Source organism: Osmia lignaria, chromosome 11 (genome assembly GCF_051020975.1).
Source record: "Osmia lignaria lignaria isolate PbOS001 chromosome 11, iyOsmLign1, whole genome shotgun sequence".
In the NCBI taxonomy this organism is placed as follows: domain Eukaryota; kingdom Metazoa; phylum Arthropoda; class Insecta; order Hymenoptera; family Megachilidae; genus Osmia; species Osmia lignaria.
In genome coordinates this window covers 9,638,307-9,655,651 of record NC_135042.1, presented here as the reverse complement: position 1 = coordinate 9,655,651, position 17,345 = coordinate 9,638,307, and the positions used below count along the sequence as shown (strand labels likewise).

General features: G+C 44.1%; 3 protein-coding genes and 1 non-coding gene across 5 annotated transcripts in view; all 4 read left to right on the top strand.

Annotated features, from left to right (window-relative positions):
- Positions 1-240: 240 nt before the first annotated feature.
- Ets96B lies at positions 241-13,209 on the top strand. The gene is made up of 9 exons (XM_034323647.2): positions 241-291; positions 3,018-3,129; positions 5,318-5,371; positions 6,167-6,226; positions 8,000-8,114; positions 8,404-8,540; positions 11,131-11,636; positions 11,708-12,041; positions 12,160-13,209. The coding sequence occupies exons 1-9, from the start codon at positions 241-243 to the stop codon at positions 12,573-12,575; spliced, it is 1,785 nt and encodes a 594-aa protein (XP_034179538.2). The 3' UTR covers positions 12,576-13,209.
- On the top strand, positions 5,482-5,554 carry TRNAK-UUU (transfer RNA lysine (anticodon UUU)). Its single transcript has one exon. It is a non-coding gene; the product is annotated as a tRNA-Lys (tRNA).
- Positions 13,210-13,526: 317 nt separating the features above from the next.
- Positions 13,527-15,882, top strand: Ude (Uracil-DNA degrading factor). 2 transcript variants are annotated; one of them, XM_034323637.2, is made up of 5 exons: positions 13,527-13,863; positions 14,109-14,454; positions 14,525-15,265; positions 15,344-15,658; positions 15,742-15,882. In XM_034323637.2, the coding sequence occupies exons 2-4, from the start codon at positions 14,111-14,113 to the stop codon at positions 15,612-15,614; spliced, it is 1,356 nt and encodes a 451-aa protein (XP_034179528.2). In that variant the 5' UTR covers positions 13,527-13,863; positions 14,109-14,110; the 3' UTR covers positions 15,615-15,658; positions 15,742-15,882. The 2 variants fall into 2 exon arrangements, with proteins under 2 accessions (XP_034179528.2, XP_034179527.2); XM_034323636.2 differs by lacking the exon at positions 15,742-15,882 and having other exon boundaries at positions 13,529-13,863; positions 15,344-15,735.
- A 100-nt stretch (positions 15,883-15,982) lies between these two features.
- The window catches only part of LOC117603983 (colorectal mutant cancer protein), a 30,394-nt gene continuing 29,031 nt past the window's right edge, over positions 15,983-17,345 (top strand). Inside the window, exon 1 of the mRNA XM_034323629.2 lies at positions 15,983-16,777. Coding sequence (XP_034179520.2) covers positions 16,668-16,777 — 110 coding nt within the window. The 5' untranslated portion in view covers positions 15,983-16,667. The remainder of the gene's footprint in view (positions 16,778-17,345) is intronic.

Here is a 17,345-nt window from a genome sequence, read left to right as displayed (position 1 = left end):
CGCGTTGTGGGCGTAAACGTAGAATAGACACAACCCCCCGATGCATACACCCTGTCTTTTCACCGTTCATCGAGATCAAATCACTCGTCTCAGTCCTATCTTTGATCTTGACGGTGCAACAACGCGACAACAGGACGAATACGCGATAGCTGGTGCGGATCGTTTCGTTTTTCAATCGTGTCGTTTCGCGATAGGTGCCAAAGAATATTTTGAAAAAGAGAAAGGCGCCAGGGGATAAGGATGAATCAAGATCAAGAAGTACCCGCCACTGCTACGGACCTACCAAGACTGGTAAGTTTACAGATTAATACTTTCATTGAGAGACAATTAAGAACCTAAGGTTCTTAATTAAAGTCATCCTTCATTGAGCTCCAAGAGAATTCTAAACCAACCACTAAAACGATTAAGCAAGAAGATAAGACGTGCCTTACATATAAATAGAGTAGTTACCGAGAGAAGTTAATACACTGTTCCGAAGTTAGAACCGGTTCTGCGGTTATCCAGCTTCATTAGAAATTACCCAACATCATCATTAGCTACCAGCATTCTAGCAATTACATCATTTTCAACTCACCCATCAACCTGTTGCCACCGTAATGGTATCGTGGAACAAAGTGGTAAAGGAAAAGCGACAATTACACCGCGCAGCCACTTCATCTTCGCTTTCACGTTTAAAGTATCATATCCTGGGATAGCACGGGTAACGTGACTCCCGTTTCCGGTTTCCCTTCGGATACTCGGCGATACAATGGAGTCATAAGCGTGGACATCGAGCGTAGGCCGAGGACAGTGAACGTGTAACGTAGCACTGTTCGTACGATCATCATCGATAGCGTCGAATTGCTGTGGCACGCGCCTCCACGCTCCGATGGATCGTCCCACGGGTGCCACCCCTTTTGTGCCCTCTAAACACGTAATTGTCGCCACCATTCAACCCTCCTGGTCCCCTTTCTGATTCGTGACACGGTACCGTATACACGGAACCACCACCGTGACCCGTGGATACGAGCGAACCGTGGGTGGTCAACAGGGACACCCCCTGTAAAGAAGAAGGGAGATGATACAACTTGGTCGCGGAAACACTTGATTTATGTTTGTTGATTCTAAAAATCATTCGATTCCCACACACCCCCTTATGTTCAGTCGGGCCGGTGGTTAATTGACTCCCATGTACCGGGAGCATATGCTGCCACTCGACGTTCCCATGATCAGCAACCCCTGCTCAGTCGATGGGACGAGTGTAACACCGTGTACTGTAGATTCACCTGGGATAATTTAATCGGTCCCTGTGGTATTTTACTTTCGATCAGTAGACTTCAAATAAAAACTTTCCTCTTATCGTTAGAGAGGAAAGAAGCCATCGTGGGTGTATCAGGACAGCAGTGAGAGCAATTAGCAGATAGAGTCCGTCGGTGACACAGTGGCGATCGCAATGACCTCCTGTCACCCCGTATTGTTCGTATTCTTGCCTTCAAAACCATCATTGTCTTCGCACCCCTCGTCTTAGCCGAGGACGTCACAGAAGAAAAAAAAGAAAGAAAGGGAAAAGGTCCTCTCGTCCAAGTGGCAACGCCTTCTGCTTTCCTAATTGATCAAATTGGACGAAGACTCTCTGCTGAAATTGGACGATCGTTAATGAAAATAGAGAATCATCCTTCAGCTTGTATCGTCAAAAGTATGATCATTTCTTCTTCGTGTCGTATGAAAATGATCCGTTTAAAAGATTTTGCTCTTTTGATAATCCAAAAGAGATCCATCGACGGAGAAGGGTAGTCTGTTTGGTACGTGTTGTCTGCTCGATGACTTTATTATAAACCGAACCGAAGTGCGCAATTACGAGGGTGGTGTACGAAGGGAATTTTGGGGTGACGACCCCTCGCAACATCATCAGGAACGATGGGGCGTTCTTCTCCCACCCCCTTTCTCCATCCGATTCATGGGTATCCCGTTTTCACTAGGTACAAACGTACGTTCACTCGTGCATACATACATGACACGCGTACCGCCAAACGATCCACTTACCAGCTCGTCTTTTGCACGGAAACTCGCTCGCGACGGGAAAGGTCAGGGGGGATAGAAAAGGGGAAAAAGTGCGGAAAAGTTAAACGGCACGCGACCATGTTTGCGCGTTTTCTTTACGAGTCATTGCCTCGTGAACGCGCTCGATTAACTTCTGATCGCTGAGATCGGAACGATTCGAAATGCGTTTCTTTATTTGTTATCCTGTAAACGAGCGCGGAGTGTAAATATTCTCAGCCGGGCACGATACATTTTTTATCGTTAATTAAACTCGGATCTCATGTCGGGTTGGCTGTGATTAAAGATTGAGTCGTAATCCCAGCGAATGCAATTAAAATTCATATTAGAGGGCACAGCTTGCGGATTATGAGTGGCGAGCCATCGCGGCGACTAATTATAAATGACTATTAATTGCGATCAGAGGAAAATCTAGGGACGATGCAATGAACGTAAGACCGTGCCGCGAAGCTGTGAAAGAGGAAGTTGATTACGTCTCTATAAACGATAATATCCTGTCGAATTAAACGTAAGAAATAAAAAGATCGATAACTTAACTTACGTATAAAATAAAAGAAAATAGGTGGATTTTTTGGCATTTTAAAGTGTAAGCGATCGGTAGAGAGCGCGACGAAGCTTCATAAAGGAAAAGCAGACGGCGACAAGGCGTTATTGGAATTTCCAAAACCGGTAACCGGCTTTACCACTAGATTGCTCCGCAAGGAGGAAACCATCCAATCGTTCACCGGATGTCCTCCTTGCCTCCTCTCGCACGTTCTCCCTCTTCTTCTTTCTCATTGTGTCAGCTACGTTGCTTTACTTAAAATCCTGTTCCACGCTATTCCTTTCTACTTTGAATCACTCTCTGCTCCTTCCACCCTTCCTGCGATTTTACATCAATTTCGCCTCGATTGTCTTCGCGGTCTTTTTTTTTTTTTTCTACTTTTTCTTTCTTATTCCTCGACTCGGTAGAGATGCATAATTGGAACGTTTGTTTTCAGCCCAGCGAGGAATTCACTCGACTGAACGAACCGTTGCAAACAGTCGCCACTGGATACTGTTCAACTAATTATTCGGTGGCGCAGACGAACAACGAGGAGAAGCTACACCCTGGTAAGCAAAATCTCCAAGTTTCGCGATAATCGAAGCAGATGCTCGATGTTTCGATCGAGTTTCAAAGTTATCCGTATATCCCGATGAGTTTTCGTGAACGAAATCGAAGGAGAGAAAGGCGGTCCGTTCGGGTCACCATCCATCCCCCTTGGCTCGACGATTTTCAAGCTCTTTGATACGATGTTTTGCCCGGGAACATCGAGTGACACGAAGTCTTGGCTACATCTTCGTAGAGACGCGTACACACGTACACGAAGAAAATACAGAGAGAGAGGCTGAAGGTAGAGCACGTGCAGGATGTACGCGTACCATGTACAAACGGGGCAAAGAGGGAACCACCCCCCGAAGAGAGCCTGTCACCGGCAGGCAGTCGAGTCGATATCTTTATATAGTCGCATCAAGGATGATATTATTTTCTGCGGGTCTCGGTGCAATTACGTTTCAAGATCGCACGAAACTTGCCGTACAGATTTTACGGAGGTTGATGAGTAGACTGTGAATCTCTGCGTATTTGTCAAACGTTGAAATGATATTACATTTCGTGAAATTATAATTTGTAATTAATTTGATCCGTAATGAGATTGAAATCGAACCATCGGTCAATTCATCCCTACGGCATCGGCTGTTTTCCTTAGCCTTGACCCAGAAATCGAACGGGACGAGCCGAAGCCTCAGGACGAATTCAATAAGCAACGTATTATCGCCGCAAAGAGCCCCATGGGGTGGTCGAAACCGGTCGTACCCTCATAGGATTCGTAACCACCCTACACCGGCGTCTGGGTACAGTGATTGACACTTTATATCTAACATTGGCATGCCGTGGTGTGAACCACCAGTCAGGATGGACCGCCTCCACCTAACTCAATCACTGCCTATAATGCTGCAATTTCTCTATCGTAATCACGTTACGACCCGCCACCCTTTTCTCCATCCACCTTTTCGGCGACGATTCGTCCTGAGGAAATATTGAAACGTCGCCGCTGAACGAAACCTCTTGATTTTCTCCCTCTGTTGAAATTCAAACGTTCCTTTCCTCGCGGTACCTACTAACTTATTCTTTAATAGAAAAATCTTTTCTCTATGGGCGTCGTTGAAGTAAAATTATTCGCGGAACTTTCGGAAAATCGTCGATTGATTTCCAGAAAATCTTGAATATCCCTCGCTAAGTAGATCGCAAAAAAGCTAAACCACGAATAATCTTTTGTCTTTTTCTTTGCCGAATTTGATCCACGTCGCAGAAGGTAGAAAAACTTGGGGACAATAAGATAGTCCTCTTTCGAAGAAAATAAGCACCCTCGACGGCGTTATTGTTCGTCTTGCAGTATCGTGTTTCTGGTGTCGGAGTTTTAGCTCGTTGTTGACGCCTTTAACGGCAAACACATCGTTATTATCCACGAGCTATGAGGTTGAATAAATTCGATTCGTCAGACGGGATTGTGACTGCGAACAAAACGAGATTATTGACAAGTGGCTGCCCGTGGCGAATCTTAGAGGCCCATTAAACGGACCCCATGCCAGCATAGATTTCTCTCGCATTCTTATGTACATGCTCCCGTCGAAGGGGTTGTTTTTGCCACTGATTCATCCCCTATACTTATGCCTTTGTTCCTTTCCTTTCTCGCGTCCCTATCTCATGGAATTTTATTACAACCCGAGATATCGTGTCGCCTCGTGTCATAATTACCTAGAGACAATTTTATCACCGTTCATCATTCGCAAGATTATCTCTTTATTCCTTGGTTGTTTGATTAAATTAAATTTCGAACGCTAATCACCGATGACCCCGATACCAACTGATGCGTTAAGAAAATTAGCTTATAATATTAATCAAGGCTTCGTGGTATTTGTAATGATCACGATTCGAACAATGGATATTTAGCGAGGATATGTGCCACGATATAGGGGGTATCAATTTTGCCTGGGTATAATTATCTCCGAGTAACCATTAATCATCTTACCGTAAACGTAGATTCTGTCTAATAACTAGTTCTTTAGATGAATCATTCTTGAAGATTAGAATGAAAACTAATCTTTTATTAGCTCGATTATGTAAGGCTATTTCTATTTTAAACTACATAAGGTCTAGTTGCATAATCTATCAAGTAGGTCATTCACTTTTAGTAACTCTAGTTAACTTAGAAAAAACATGTTACGACAACCTTCTGAAGCAATTTGAAATTATTTTCAGAGAACGAAATATACACCACGCAAGAATACAGGCAAGAATCTTGGCTTCAAGATGGTAAGAAGATTTTGTTATAAACAATTTATGTTATTGTTAATAACAAAAGTAAAAATTATTAATTTAAAATGAATGCAATTTCTAAAAACTTAGGGAAATGTATCTCAGCTGCCCGGATAGCTCAGTCGGTAGAGCATCAGACTTTTAATCTGAGGGTCCAGGGTTCGAGTCCCTGTTCGGGCGGGTTTATTTTTTCTTTCTTTTCTTAATTTTTCATTTCATCAATATTATCTAATATAATGAAACATATCAAACGCTCCATTTCTTTATATTATCGTCCACTCGTTTGAATTATGCATGTAAAGTCTGATGCTTTGAAACATTTGATATCCGTTCTAGTTTCTTTTCAGCGTAACAGAAACTAAAAGCGCAACGTAACATTCACGTAGATATTCTTTGAAAAATGATAAAAAGATCCATTTATCCAGCTGTAGAAGCACCGCCGGACGGTTCGTAAATCTTCGTTGAAGATGATTAGTTACACTGTTACAATTATTCGGAACATTAATTTTGATTATTTTGACGAACTGTAATATAATGCACGGTAGATGCAATGTAATAATAACGTTAACGAGGGTATTTCCAGGCAAGGCTTGTAGAAAGTATATAGCTACCCAGCAGGCGATTATAGTGAATCATTAATTAAGATCGCTCATAATGTTTCTTTTCATCCCATCAATGAAAATTTTACTTGCTGCTTTTCCGACAACTTAAACGATATATTTAATTTTATAATTAAACTACTTCTAATCGTTTTCGAATAATAACATCGCCTTTTTATTAATTTTATTACAGGTAGCAGCTGCGAGACGGAGGACAGCGAGCAATACGTGCCAGAATTTCATCGTATGTCAAGTTAGTGTACCTATATATTAGAATATACCTTGGTTGCATCTCACCTCGAGAATTTTCCGATCGGTACACCTAATTGCAATGTTCCAATCGCGTCAAGCAGATGTGCACGCAGGAAGTCAATCTCCTTGGAGTCGGATGTTGCACGGAAATGCATCGCACATGCAATTTAATCTCAATTCGGAAAGAAGTTCGATGAAGTCTAAGCGAATAGGAAACTACGTTTGCTTCTCGCGATACGATAAATACGGAAGGATCTTCTCTCTAGCGTTAAACGTCTCTCTCTTCTAATAAAAGAGCATATTGGAAATCAGTTTTCTTTCGTTCATCGCGAAAAATGAGATTTTTTTTCTCGAACAGCGGGATGAGCAATATCGAGTTTTATATCGAAGAAAAAGAAGCACCATCGCCCGGGGCTGGTGTTTTTAAAGCGGCAAGAAAGAATCAACAGAAAAACTCCCGTCGATTATCGATATCGCGTTACACGAGGAAGCACTTTATATTAAGTCTAAAGATTTTTACAATCCCCTTGACTGATTAACCTCCCGGCTCGAGTACTGTTCATCGAGAAACGAGCTTACTTCGTGGAAACGATATACAATGTTCGCTCGAAACTCGAAAATTGTACGAAATTCTGGCAGTCGAACAGACGAGCAAACTGCCGGAGGGAATAATGTACACATAATGTCTATATGCACGCTCGCACACACGTGTTATTGTGATTAATCGAGAGAGTACGAATACTTTCGCGGCTCGCTATATTTTGCCTGTCGAAACAGAACGAATTAAACCGCGGCTCGAATTATCCAACGTTTACACCGATTGTAACACACAGTCTCGCTAAGTCAAATTTACTTACTCTTCACCTGTTAATTTTATTCGTTGTTCGATGGATACGAGGAACGATCGACTGGTTTGTACACGTAATACGTACGCAAACATTTAGAGCGTACCCTGCTCCGAGGCAAACACGATCGTCGGTGTACCCAGATTTGCCAATAAACTTTTATTCGAGGCATTGTTTACCGGATGTTGTTGCGCCCGATATATTAATGTAACGTTAAAAAAAAAAACAAACATATTTTTATATGTATCATTTTTTTCTGCTATATTGAGTTTCTGTTTCGAGCAAATAGAGAACAAAAATTCATTAAGTCAAGCGAAACGAGTTTTTCTCTGCCAACTATAGGGTGTTCGGTGGCGCAATTTTTTGCAAACTTCTAGTAAACTGGCAATCAAATTTTACGATGAAAAAAGGATTTTTAATACTCGATCTTTAAACAAACAACAATTTTCGCGCAAATATAGACGAATAAAGCGAGGAGGAAATAATTTCAAAAAACATTTCAGCGAGTTTAGCGAACTATACACGGAATCCGCACGATTCTTTCGGCCGTCGTCGAGTCGGTGGTTCTCCCGTAGCGAGTAAACTTCCGATGTTTGCAAATACAATGATTGCCGGAGGCCTCTGACTTATGCTTCCCACGGCCAGAGTCTGTTTGATTTATCGAGGGCGCACCCTCGGCCGCGCAAAATCGTCGACGGCCCCATTAGAACCCGAACCCACCCCCACGTGCCGTTGCAACGATGCGCCTTCGCTTCCGTTACGACACGCGCCCTTATGTATCCCATCACCCTCGCGATCCTTTCTCCAAGAAACGATCCGCGTTCGATCGCCGAGGGTTACTCGATCCTTCGAACCATTGACCGTTCGACCGTACATCCGCGATTCCATTTCCACCATCATTTGCATTCATTTCACGTTTCTTTTTACAGATGTTAAACAGGAATCCACGAACTGCAGAAGAATCAGCGACGTTAATTACTCTCAATATCCCCAGAACAACACATTCCTCGATCTCGAACCGGACAATCGTACAAATTGTTTTGGGTAAGCAAATGTGTTCTGGATCTGCAATGTTATAAATAAAACTTCCTAGACTCACTTGAAATCACTAGAAGCAAGCTTGGAGCCCACTTTCAGCAAGCATTAGTCGCTCTCTAACACCAAAATTCCAGCATATATTCTATTTTACATTATTATTTTCTAATTATTATTATATCATTACACTATTATATTTTTTCTTCTATTTTTTTGTTTTTTGTTTACTGTACCAGCTTTGCAAAGATATATTCAAATAAATAAATAAATAAAACTTGTTTCAACTTGTGCAATACAGAAACAGCAAATTGAGTTCGCGAACGAGCGAGGCCACGAAGAACATCGCTGTAAAGGAAGAACCAGCTGACAGAGGATACGGAGAGCCGATATCCGTCGCGAATATACCCACATCGACTGCCCAGGATACTCGAAATAGTAAGTAGATCCATCATTTTTGGAAGAATAATTAGCAGAAGCGTGCAACCGTTTCAAAGATAATGCTTTCACCAGTCTCGTTCGATTTGCAACGACAAATCCGATGATTCCCTCTTCTTCAACGTACCACCGTGACAAATCTCTCGACAATGGGTCCACGTGGCTAGCTACTACCCCATAGATCCTATAAATAACTGGAGCACAAGGGTGGTACTCGATGCTCTATCCATTAATCGAGCTCTAGGACAAGCTCTTCTTCCGGCTTTTCTTTCTTAGAATCGTTTCGTCTCCTAAAATTCATTGTACCGTTCTTAATTATCAATTCTTTTATTCGGTTCGTGAATTATGTTTATAAGAGAACCGAGTGATTCAGATTCGATGGGAAAGAAGTTGTTAAATAAATTTTCCTTATTGTTGAAAAGGATTCGCTCACGCGTGACTAAGTACACGTAAGTGAATAATTGAAGAATGCTTTCAACTCGAAAGCGTCTCGTAGGATCCAACGAAAGCAGCTAAACGAAGGAAACAGCATAGAATTCTCTCCCTGGGGAATTCGCGAGTCGACCAGCTTTCCCATCAACGAACAACATTGCTCAAAATTCTACCTTATCGAACAAACATATCGCTTCATAGAGATTAGAGCATTATTTTTCGAAAGATTGCAGTCATTACCTAATAGACTTCGATCTAGTTGTAAAAAGGTAGAGTTTGCAAGCTCATGCTTTGTAATCAGACCGATTAGTCTTCCTTTATTCACGCACCTACACTAAAACGAATCCTTTTGGAAGTATGTTGGTATATTTGTTGCCCGACACCGACCTCCCATACCCATTTACTTACAAGTCACCCGGGAATTATGCTTCTACTTCTCTTCGGGTAATTCTCCCTACCATTAAGCCGTTTCAATTATTTACACGCAGTTTAGATTAATAATAGGATCATACCGATCGCTATCGATACCTTTCCAACGCATATGTTCCCTACGATCTTCAATCTTATCGAGACTGTAATTCTTTTCCTTTTCATCGAAAATTTACGTATACATTTTCCAATACACCTTGTACTATCTCTGTTTCCCGATTCAGGAAGCGTATAACGTGTCTATCCATCCAGTCTAAATCGGCGAACTACCGACCACTGTATTGGGTGGAATAGTAATAACTTGTTAACGGGCACAGATTGGTCACCATCCCCCTAATTAATACGAACACGGGGATCAACGAGGATTAGAGGCGGTCAAGTTTCGTGGTGCCGATTAGTCATGTCTAAATTGAAAAAAAATTGAGCCAACAACACCGTTTAGGGTAATTCGATTCGATGTTCGATATGAAACGTACATACATATTTCTCCTCCACCATGAATTCCCAGAAACAGAAGAAGAGCGTTTCACCAGCGTCAGGTGGATGGAAAATGGAGCTTGCATTATTAAGCAGCCTCTACTCCGGAATTCGGGGGATCAGGGAGACAGAGATAGGTGGATAAAGAGAGGGGTAGAAAGGAGAAAATGAGAAAGAGAAGTACGATAGACAGGTGGAACGGGTGAAGCAGGGAAAGAGCGAGAAAGATGAAAGAACATTGCTTCTCGTCTGAGAGTGGACGAGAGCGAAGGCCGTCCTCTTTTCCGTGCAACCCTTCTGCGCACCGCCCCTGACCAGTCCCTGCTTCAACCCTTTTCCTGCTCGCTACATCGCCACCCGGTTTCATCAGCTCGCGATTAATTTTAATCTAAAACTACCCGCAAAGCCTCCTGGCCCCGCTTGCACGTTGAGGTCGACCCCCTTTCACCCCTCGACGCGTCGAGACGGGGTGAAGAGAGAGAGAGTGCCAGATTGGCCCGTAGCTTTCGACCCACCCTACCCAATTTCTCTCAGTCTCGTCTACACGAGAGATCGGGATCCGAGCAACGTTTGCCAACCAAACCGGCTAAAGCTAACTTGCCGACGTGATTAACTATAGTTAACCCTTCCTCTTCTTCATTTTCCTCGATGACCGAGTTGCGGTGACCGCAGCGAACGCGTTAGATAATAGCAATTTACCTAAATTCAACTCATAGAGTACCTAAGGAATCACGTTTTAATCGAGCTAACGAAAGGATGGACTCGTTCCGGCTCGACGGTATCCACGCAGGCTTCTCAATTTTTCAATATTCCCCGTACACGACTTGGAACGTAACCGGATTACGGTTCGAGAATAGCTTTTTCGGCTCGAGGGAGCACGGCATCGTTGGGATGTCGACGGTGCTGCTACTCCCCGAGAGGAGAGCACCCGATTAATATACATATCGCGCGAGCTGTACGCGGTATTTCCAGGCGGTTCTGGTATCCGCGAGCTCCGCCGAGCCGGCAACCCCGTGGGCTTTGAATATCAACCAATTTCCTGCCGATGTTTGTGTGACGAGCACTTCACTGGTACCCGTGCGTGAGTGCAATCGCTAATACCTTGCCTTTCTTCCTTTTTCCCTGCTTTTTCCTTTCTCGAATTCTCTGCTGTCCTTACACCATTCGCAGTACCAGAGATCTGTTAACGCTGAATGTTTCGAGAATCGACTGAAGAAATAACATCCCGCAATGCAATTTAATAATCGTGCAGGTAACAGCTTGGTGTACCAGCAACAACAACAACCGTACGGAAACGGGACGAGGAATAGCAGAGGTTCGCCATCGCCCAGTCCGCCAGCCAGCACCTCATCCGCGGCGTCCCAGTGGCAGTCGACTGTTTCTGCTTCAACCGAGGCATTTTTCCCGCGTCAAGAAAACTGGAGCTCGGAAGTTTACGGGAAAAGAAGCGCGACCCCCACGTGGACCGAGCTAGGGGTTCAATTAGACGCGAGGAACTCTTCGTGGGAGAGACAGAGCAATTGCTACCAGAAGAAAGGCTCTCCCAACTCTTGGAACGCGGACTATGCTAGCAAGAGGCCTTCCTCGACAACCGGTGTATCACCCTGGAGCGAGATGACCGTTGGTTATCAACAACAACGACGCGGTTCTCTTCAACTGTGGCAGTTTTTAGTAACCCTGTTAGACGACCCTACAAACGCACCCTGTATCGCGTGGACTGGTCGCGGAATGGAATTCAAACTCATCGAACCAGAGGAGGTGTATTAGAAGCGTTGTAATAGAAATATATTGATAAAATAATGGGATAACTTTTTAATCGTGTTTTCTAGGTGGCTCGTAGGTGGGGTGTACAAAAGAATCGACCAGCGATGAATTATGACAAACTGAGCAGATCACTGAGGTATTATTATGAGAAAGGAATAATGCAGAAGGTAGCTGGTGAAAGATACGTTTACAAGTTCGTCTGCGACCCGGAGGCATTATTCAATATGGCGTACGGTTCTGGAGCTTCTTCCAGTCTTCCCGGAGAAATACAAAATGGCGTTCGCAGTCAGTCGATATCCGGAAAAATATCAACGACGAATGATGTGTCCGATTTAGGAAAACATCCCACGTCTGGGTACGGGGATGCTGTTCTTGCCATGTACTCAAACACTGCGGCAGGTCTGTTCATTTTAACATCATAAAGATTATTAATTCTTTGGGAATAATCAATCTATAAAATTGTTCCAAGAAAATCATCGTAGCAAACAATGTCTAAAATCAAATTTGTACACGACAGTGTACGGATCGTCCAGTTTGCACCACCTGCATCAGTACCTCGGCGGCAATGACGGTTTCAAGACCCCATCGAACAGGTACCACCCTCATTACTCGCACGAGTACAACAGCAGCCACCATCATCCGCCATCGAGCTACGCAGAAACCTTCTTGAACTACGGCCGCTTGTCGTCCCACGATGTTCCCAGCGAATCCAGGAGTCAAGAATTACCGAGGATTCCGTACTCTCAGGAAACAACGGATGGTATCAGCAGAGAACGGGAGGCATCATCGATTTTATACGACGGCGTACAGAGAACGCAATTACCGACTGCTCCTGGCCTCTCGCAGCCAACCCTTTTGGATGCTACCACCACCAGCTCGAAGATAGAGCAAAGTTCCTACGCTTGCCTCGGTGTTGGAAGCTGCGTTTGCTGAATTTCTCTTTACGAAAGTTAGGAAGAGATCAATTCTCGATTAACCCTGTCGTTCAAGGGTTAGGAAATCTCTAGTCGTAGATTGTACTCGTACACGTTGAACGCGTACCGACTGGGGTGAACACGTATCAGTATCGAAGCGTGTGATTCCAATGTCAAGGCACACGTTCGTCGATCGCCGCTTGAAAGCATAACTTGTAATTAGTTTATATTGGTAGAGTAAGTGGTAGAGTATACCAGTGATAGTATGATAAATTTGCTTACTCTACTCGTGTAAACAATTGGGCGAATATCTAATGAAGTACTAATGCTAGTCGTTGGTAGGGTGGGATAGAGTCATGGTAGTTCTTTCACTATTTCAATGTGAATACTGGTGTTACTCTACTGTTTACACTATCAATGTAACAAAGCATAGGTCTTAATACATAAGTTGTATTGGTAGCGTAAGTAATAGAGTCCGTATATACTCTTTCAATTTTTCCACGCGACGATCGATGAACGTAAAGGGCAGGATTCGAATTCGCATGTACTGTAAAACCCTGTAAATAATCGAAAGGAAGATGCGTATGATCTATCATGTCGAATAGTCTCGTAGTCCATGAGATCTAATCGCTTGTGATCCGAATAGTTCGTTGAAACGCTGTAACTTCTGTAAATATCGAATAAATCTCTCTATTGAAACATCTTCGATTACGAATCCTGCGTAAGAATATCATATTTGATGCCCGACCGTCGCGTCGTCACTACCAGATTTATCTCGTTATGTCACCGATTACATACTCGACGCAAGGAAAACTTACCGGGAATTCTTGCGATATCTTTTTGTAGCGAAAAATAAAAGCAAGAACGTTCATTGCGCGATGTGCGAATACGAATTAGCATCAGCGATCATTCGAGCTTGACCTAGACACATAATGCCAACGACGACGCGTGTGAGGTTTTCCGTGTAGATTGTGGATCCTTGTTTCGCGAACGTGTCGCTGACGTAAGACCGAGAAGACCACGGACTGAGGTCGCCGGCGTATTTCGGGCTCTGACACATAGTAGATATGTTTATATCGTCCCCTCTCTCTTCCATCGATTTCCAAGCTGCCTACCCGTCCTTCTTCCGCGCACATTTAGCGTTGTAGTTCAGCAAGAATTGGCGACTTAAGCCGGCTCCCGGTGAATCCTCCACTGTCAGTTGAGGGATCAGAAGTAGCAAATATTCAATTCAATACCTGTTACCAGTGTACAATTCTCGAGTAAGGATTTCTTTGATCAAGAAAGGACTTGCGTGTAAAGTACCGGTGAGTACACCTTAAACATCTTTCCAATAACGTCGTTTATTTCGATCTTCAGCATTTAGTGGCTACCAAATGTACCGCGTAGTCGAGCTCGTATCGATCCTTTCGCATAGCTTCCATAATCCAGAGACGACGTCAACGATAAAACTGTCACGCTAACGTCACGTTTTCTCGTTCCCTTCTGTTTTACCTCCTGCTGGTTGATCGTTACGTTTTGCGACTCGCGTTTTGCGAACGTCTTCTTTCAGCCATGGGGAAGAGCAAATCCTCAGAACCGGAGGAGTCCGCGATGGGCTTCAAGGACAAGCAGAAGGCATTGGACACGTTGAGTGCCTTGGACGGTCGGGACATCAGTTACCAGTACCACGTGATTACCAGTTTCGTAAGTCGTACGAAAAGGACCTTGCAGATCACTAGAGACGAGGAGAAGCTGGCCAATCTTGGGGAGGCTTTGAAAGTCTTCGAGGAATGGCTAAACGATTACAAGGAAAACAATCGGGGTAAAGAGAACTTGGCCTACCTGCCAATCGAGACCGTGAAAAGCTACAGAATTCTTGCCAAAAAGTACGATGTTTTGGCGGAGGACTTCTACGAGTAATTATCAACCGACCACCTGTTCATCCGGTGACCATGTGTCTTAATCGATCGTTGTCTGATTTTTCAGGGCGTACAAGAAAGAAAAAGGAGATTACAAGGGCCTACGGACCGTCAAGACCCCCAGCGGAGAGACTACGTGGGACATCGAAAGGAACCGAAGGTTGAAGCAGATCATCGATAAGATTAAACAGGATCACGTACAGTGGTTCGAGACGGACGTGGGTGACTTCCGAGGATTCCCAACTAAAGAACATGTCCAGTGCATCATGTTGGGATATAGTCCTGATCCAACCAAGCTGAAGAAGCTGGTGCCTCAAGTAGAAGAAAAGTTTGCGAGTGAAAACAACGAGAACATGGAGGTGGACCAAGAGGGCAATGACAAGGGTACCAAGAGGAGGCACGACAGTTCCTCCAGCAGCGACAGCGAATGCGAAGAACCAGAGAAAAAGCAGTTAAAACGGTCAGCTGAGGAGAAGTCAGTCGGAGAAAAAGAAGAAAATGGACTAGGTTTCAAGGATAAGGAGAAAGCTTTACAGACCATCAAGTCGCTGGAAGGCAGAGACGTAAGTTATCAGTACCACGCGATCAACGGACTGATGAAAAGGGCCGAAAGAGTGATATCGTGTACAAAGGACGAGCAAAAGATCAAAAACATGAGGGAGGCCATCGAAGTGTTCGAGAATTGGATCACGGATTACAACGTGAATGGCCGGGCGAAGGAAAACTTCAATTACCTGCCTGTCGACCTGGTCCGAGCTTTCAAACCACTCGCAGAGAGGTATAAGATCGAGGATAATGGATTTTTCAAGTAAGTCTATCAGAATTCGAGCGTACTCCGATCGGAATAAACGATTAATTAAAATTACTTTTTCGTTTCGTTTCATAGAGCGTACGAAGAGGTGGACGGAGATTACAAGAAGCTTAGAGGCGTTCAGGTTCCAGACTCGAATGTCACGTGGGACGTAGAGAGGAACAAGAGCCTTCAAAGTTTAGTAAACAGTATCAAGGAGAAGAATATTCAGTGGTTCGAGACGGACGAGGAACTTCGTGGACTACCAAGCGAAGAACACACACGGTGTATAATGTGGGCATTCAGTCACGATATTACCAAGCTCAAGAAACTATTACCTACACTGGAAGAGAAGTTGAAATCTTAATATAACCTACTTCACAGTGTTTCACCGTGTACATCGCATAACCTGTATGTTTAAGTTTGCTACCATTGTATGTACAAAAGATATTAATTATCTTTAATAAATATAAATTATATTTTCCAATGTTTAGCATATCTATCGTAACCTTGCTGAATCAAATGTGTTTATCACGTTTGTGGCGGCATCTGACGACCAGGCAGGAACTGTCACGTGGATCGCAGTAAGGCCGCCATCTTTGTTTTCGTCGTGTACGGGTATTTCAAGATGGCGCGAGCTGTCAAAGTTTTTTGACCGCGGCACGCTCAATCGATAGTTTTTATCGCTGTCGTACAGCTCGCGAGGGTGGGTGAGTCTCGAGTCCGGTTTTGAGGTTAGGGTTAGTGACTCGGTGACACTGGAATCGGCGGTTGCGGGTTCTTGTGCGTGCGCCGCGACACCGGAAAGGACAGGTTCGTCTCACCCTTTCGGACAACAGTCGAACGCCTATGCAATCTATGGACATTGTACGAGCAACAAGATCGCGAAGAATTTTGTGCGCCCATAATACGTATACGAGAAAATGGCACGCGCCCCTCGCCAGCGATTTGTTTACGCGCTACGCATCAGTTAAGTCTTACGGAACAAGAGAATCTACGTACTTTAGACCATCTATAAATAACCGTGACTTCCATCGAGGTTCGTAGACCTTTGAGTTCCTCGAGTTGAGATCTTGCGAGCAGTCGACGACGGTTCGAGTGCACGTCCCTCGAGATCGATTAATGAGAGATCGCGATGCAACACGTGACTTAACTATCGACCCGTGTCAGTACATCGTACGTGTTTGACGCCAGTCTCTACAGAATCTTATCTTGACTTTGTTGGTGATTCGAGAAGGAGAATCGTTTCCTGGAATAGTCTACCAGGGCAACGAAAGAAATCTGAGATGCGAGTGTGACAGCATAAAAGAGGAGGGTCGCTTCTTCGAGGGAATTGAACGAAAAAGAAAGATGGACACGAAGCAGCCGGATAGTGCGCCGAGAGTTGGTTACAATGGATTAACAGAGAAGTAAAGTGAAGATGTCACAAACCGCGGATGCTGAAAGTGAAGCAGGCTCCATCTGCGACGAGGAACGCGTTAGGAAGCTGTTCCAAGCATGCGACGGCGACGGAGATGGTTTTATCGACAGGTGAGTCCAATGAATTTACATATTAATTATACTCTCTACCCCTAACCCTTGTCACGACCATCAAGGATCGGGTAGACGCTGAAACTATTTTGATATTACTTTATCAACTTGTGCATGCATATCGTCATCAAAACTTGTTTCACGTGACCACTAAATGCTCCGAGTACTTATCAAAGCGACAACTTTATAAACTTTGACACAGTTTAAAAAATTGGTACAGACGAAAGGATTCTGTCGCGTGTAAAACGAATCGGAAAAAGTTCACCGGTAACGGAATCGCGGCACGTACGCGTTTCAATTATTAGCTCGATTAATTAGCCAGTTTGAATGCGAGTCGCGCGACGAATTAAACCGGGAACGCGTTCTGTTTTCCCGCTACCTTCGGATGAATAAACTCGCAAAGATAATACGACTACGGGACGCGCGCACGACGCAGCCATGGTTTTTTTCCTTCTTTGTCGTTAAACGCATAACCGTTTCCCCGATATATTCAACCGTTTTCCTCTTTCTCTCTGCTTCTCCGTGCTTCTATTCTTCGAAGCGGTGGCTGGGTGTCGTTGCTCCCGCT

Bases quoted from the DNA above. Each gene is read 5' to 3' on its own strand.
- Ets96B (XM_034323647.2), top strand. From the start codon at position 241: ATGAATCAAGATCAAGAAGTACCCGCCACTGCTACGGACCTACCAAGA. The intron at 11,637-11,707 runs GTGTATTAGAAG...CGTGTTTTCTAG, and splicing joins AACTCATCGAACCAGAGGAG to GTGGCTCGTAGGTGGGGTGT. The intron at 12,042-12,159 runs GTCTGTTCATTT...TGTACACGACAG, and splicing joins GTACTCAAACACTGCGGCAG to TGTACGGATCGTCCAGTTTG.
- Ude (XM_034323637.2), top strand. From the start codon at position 14,111: ATGGGGAAGAGCAAATCCTCAGAACCGGAGGAGTCCGCGATGGGCTTC. The intron at 14,455-14,524 runs GTAATTATCAAC...CTGATTTTTCAG, and splicing joins TTGGCGGAGGACTTCTACGA to GGCGTACAAGAAAGAAAAAG. The intron at 15,266-15,343 runs GTAAGTCTATCA...TTCGTTTCATAG, and splicing joins GAGGATAATGGATTTTTCAA to AGCGTACGAAGAGGTGGACG.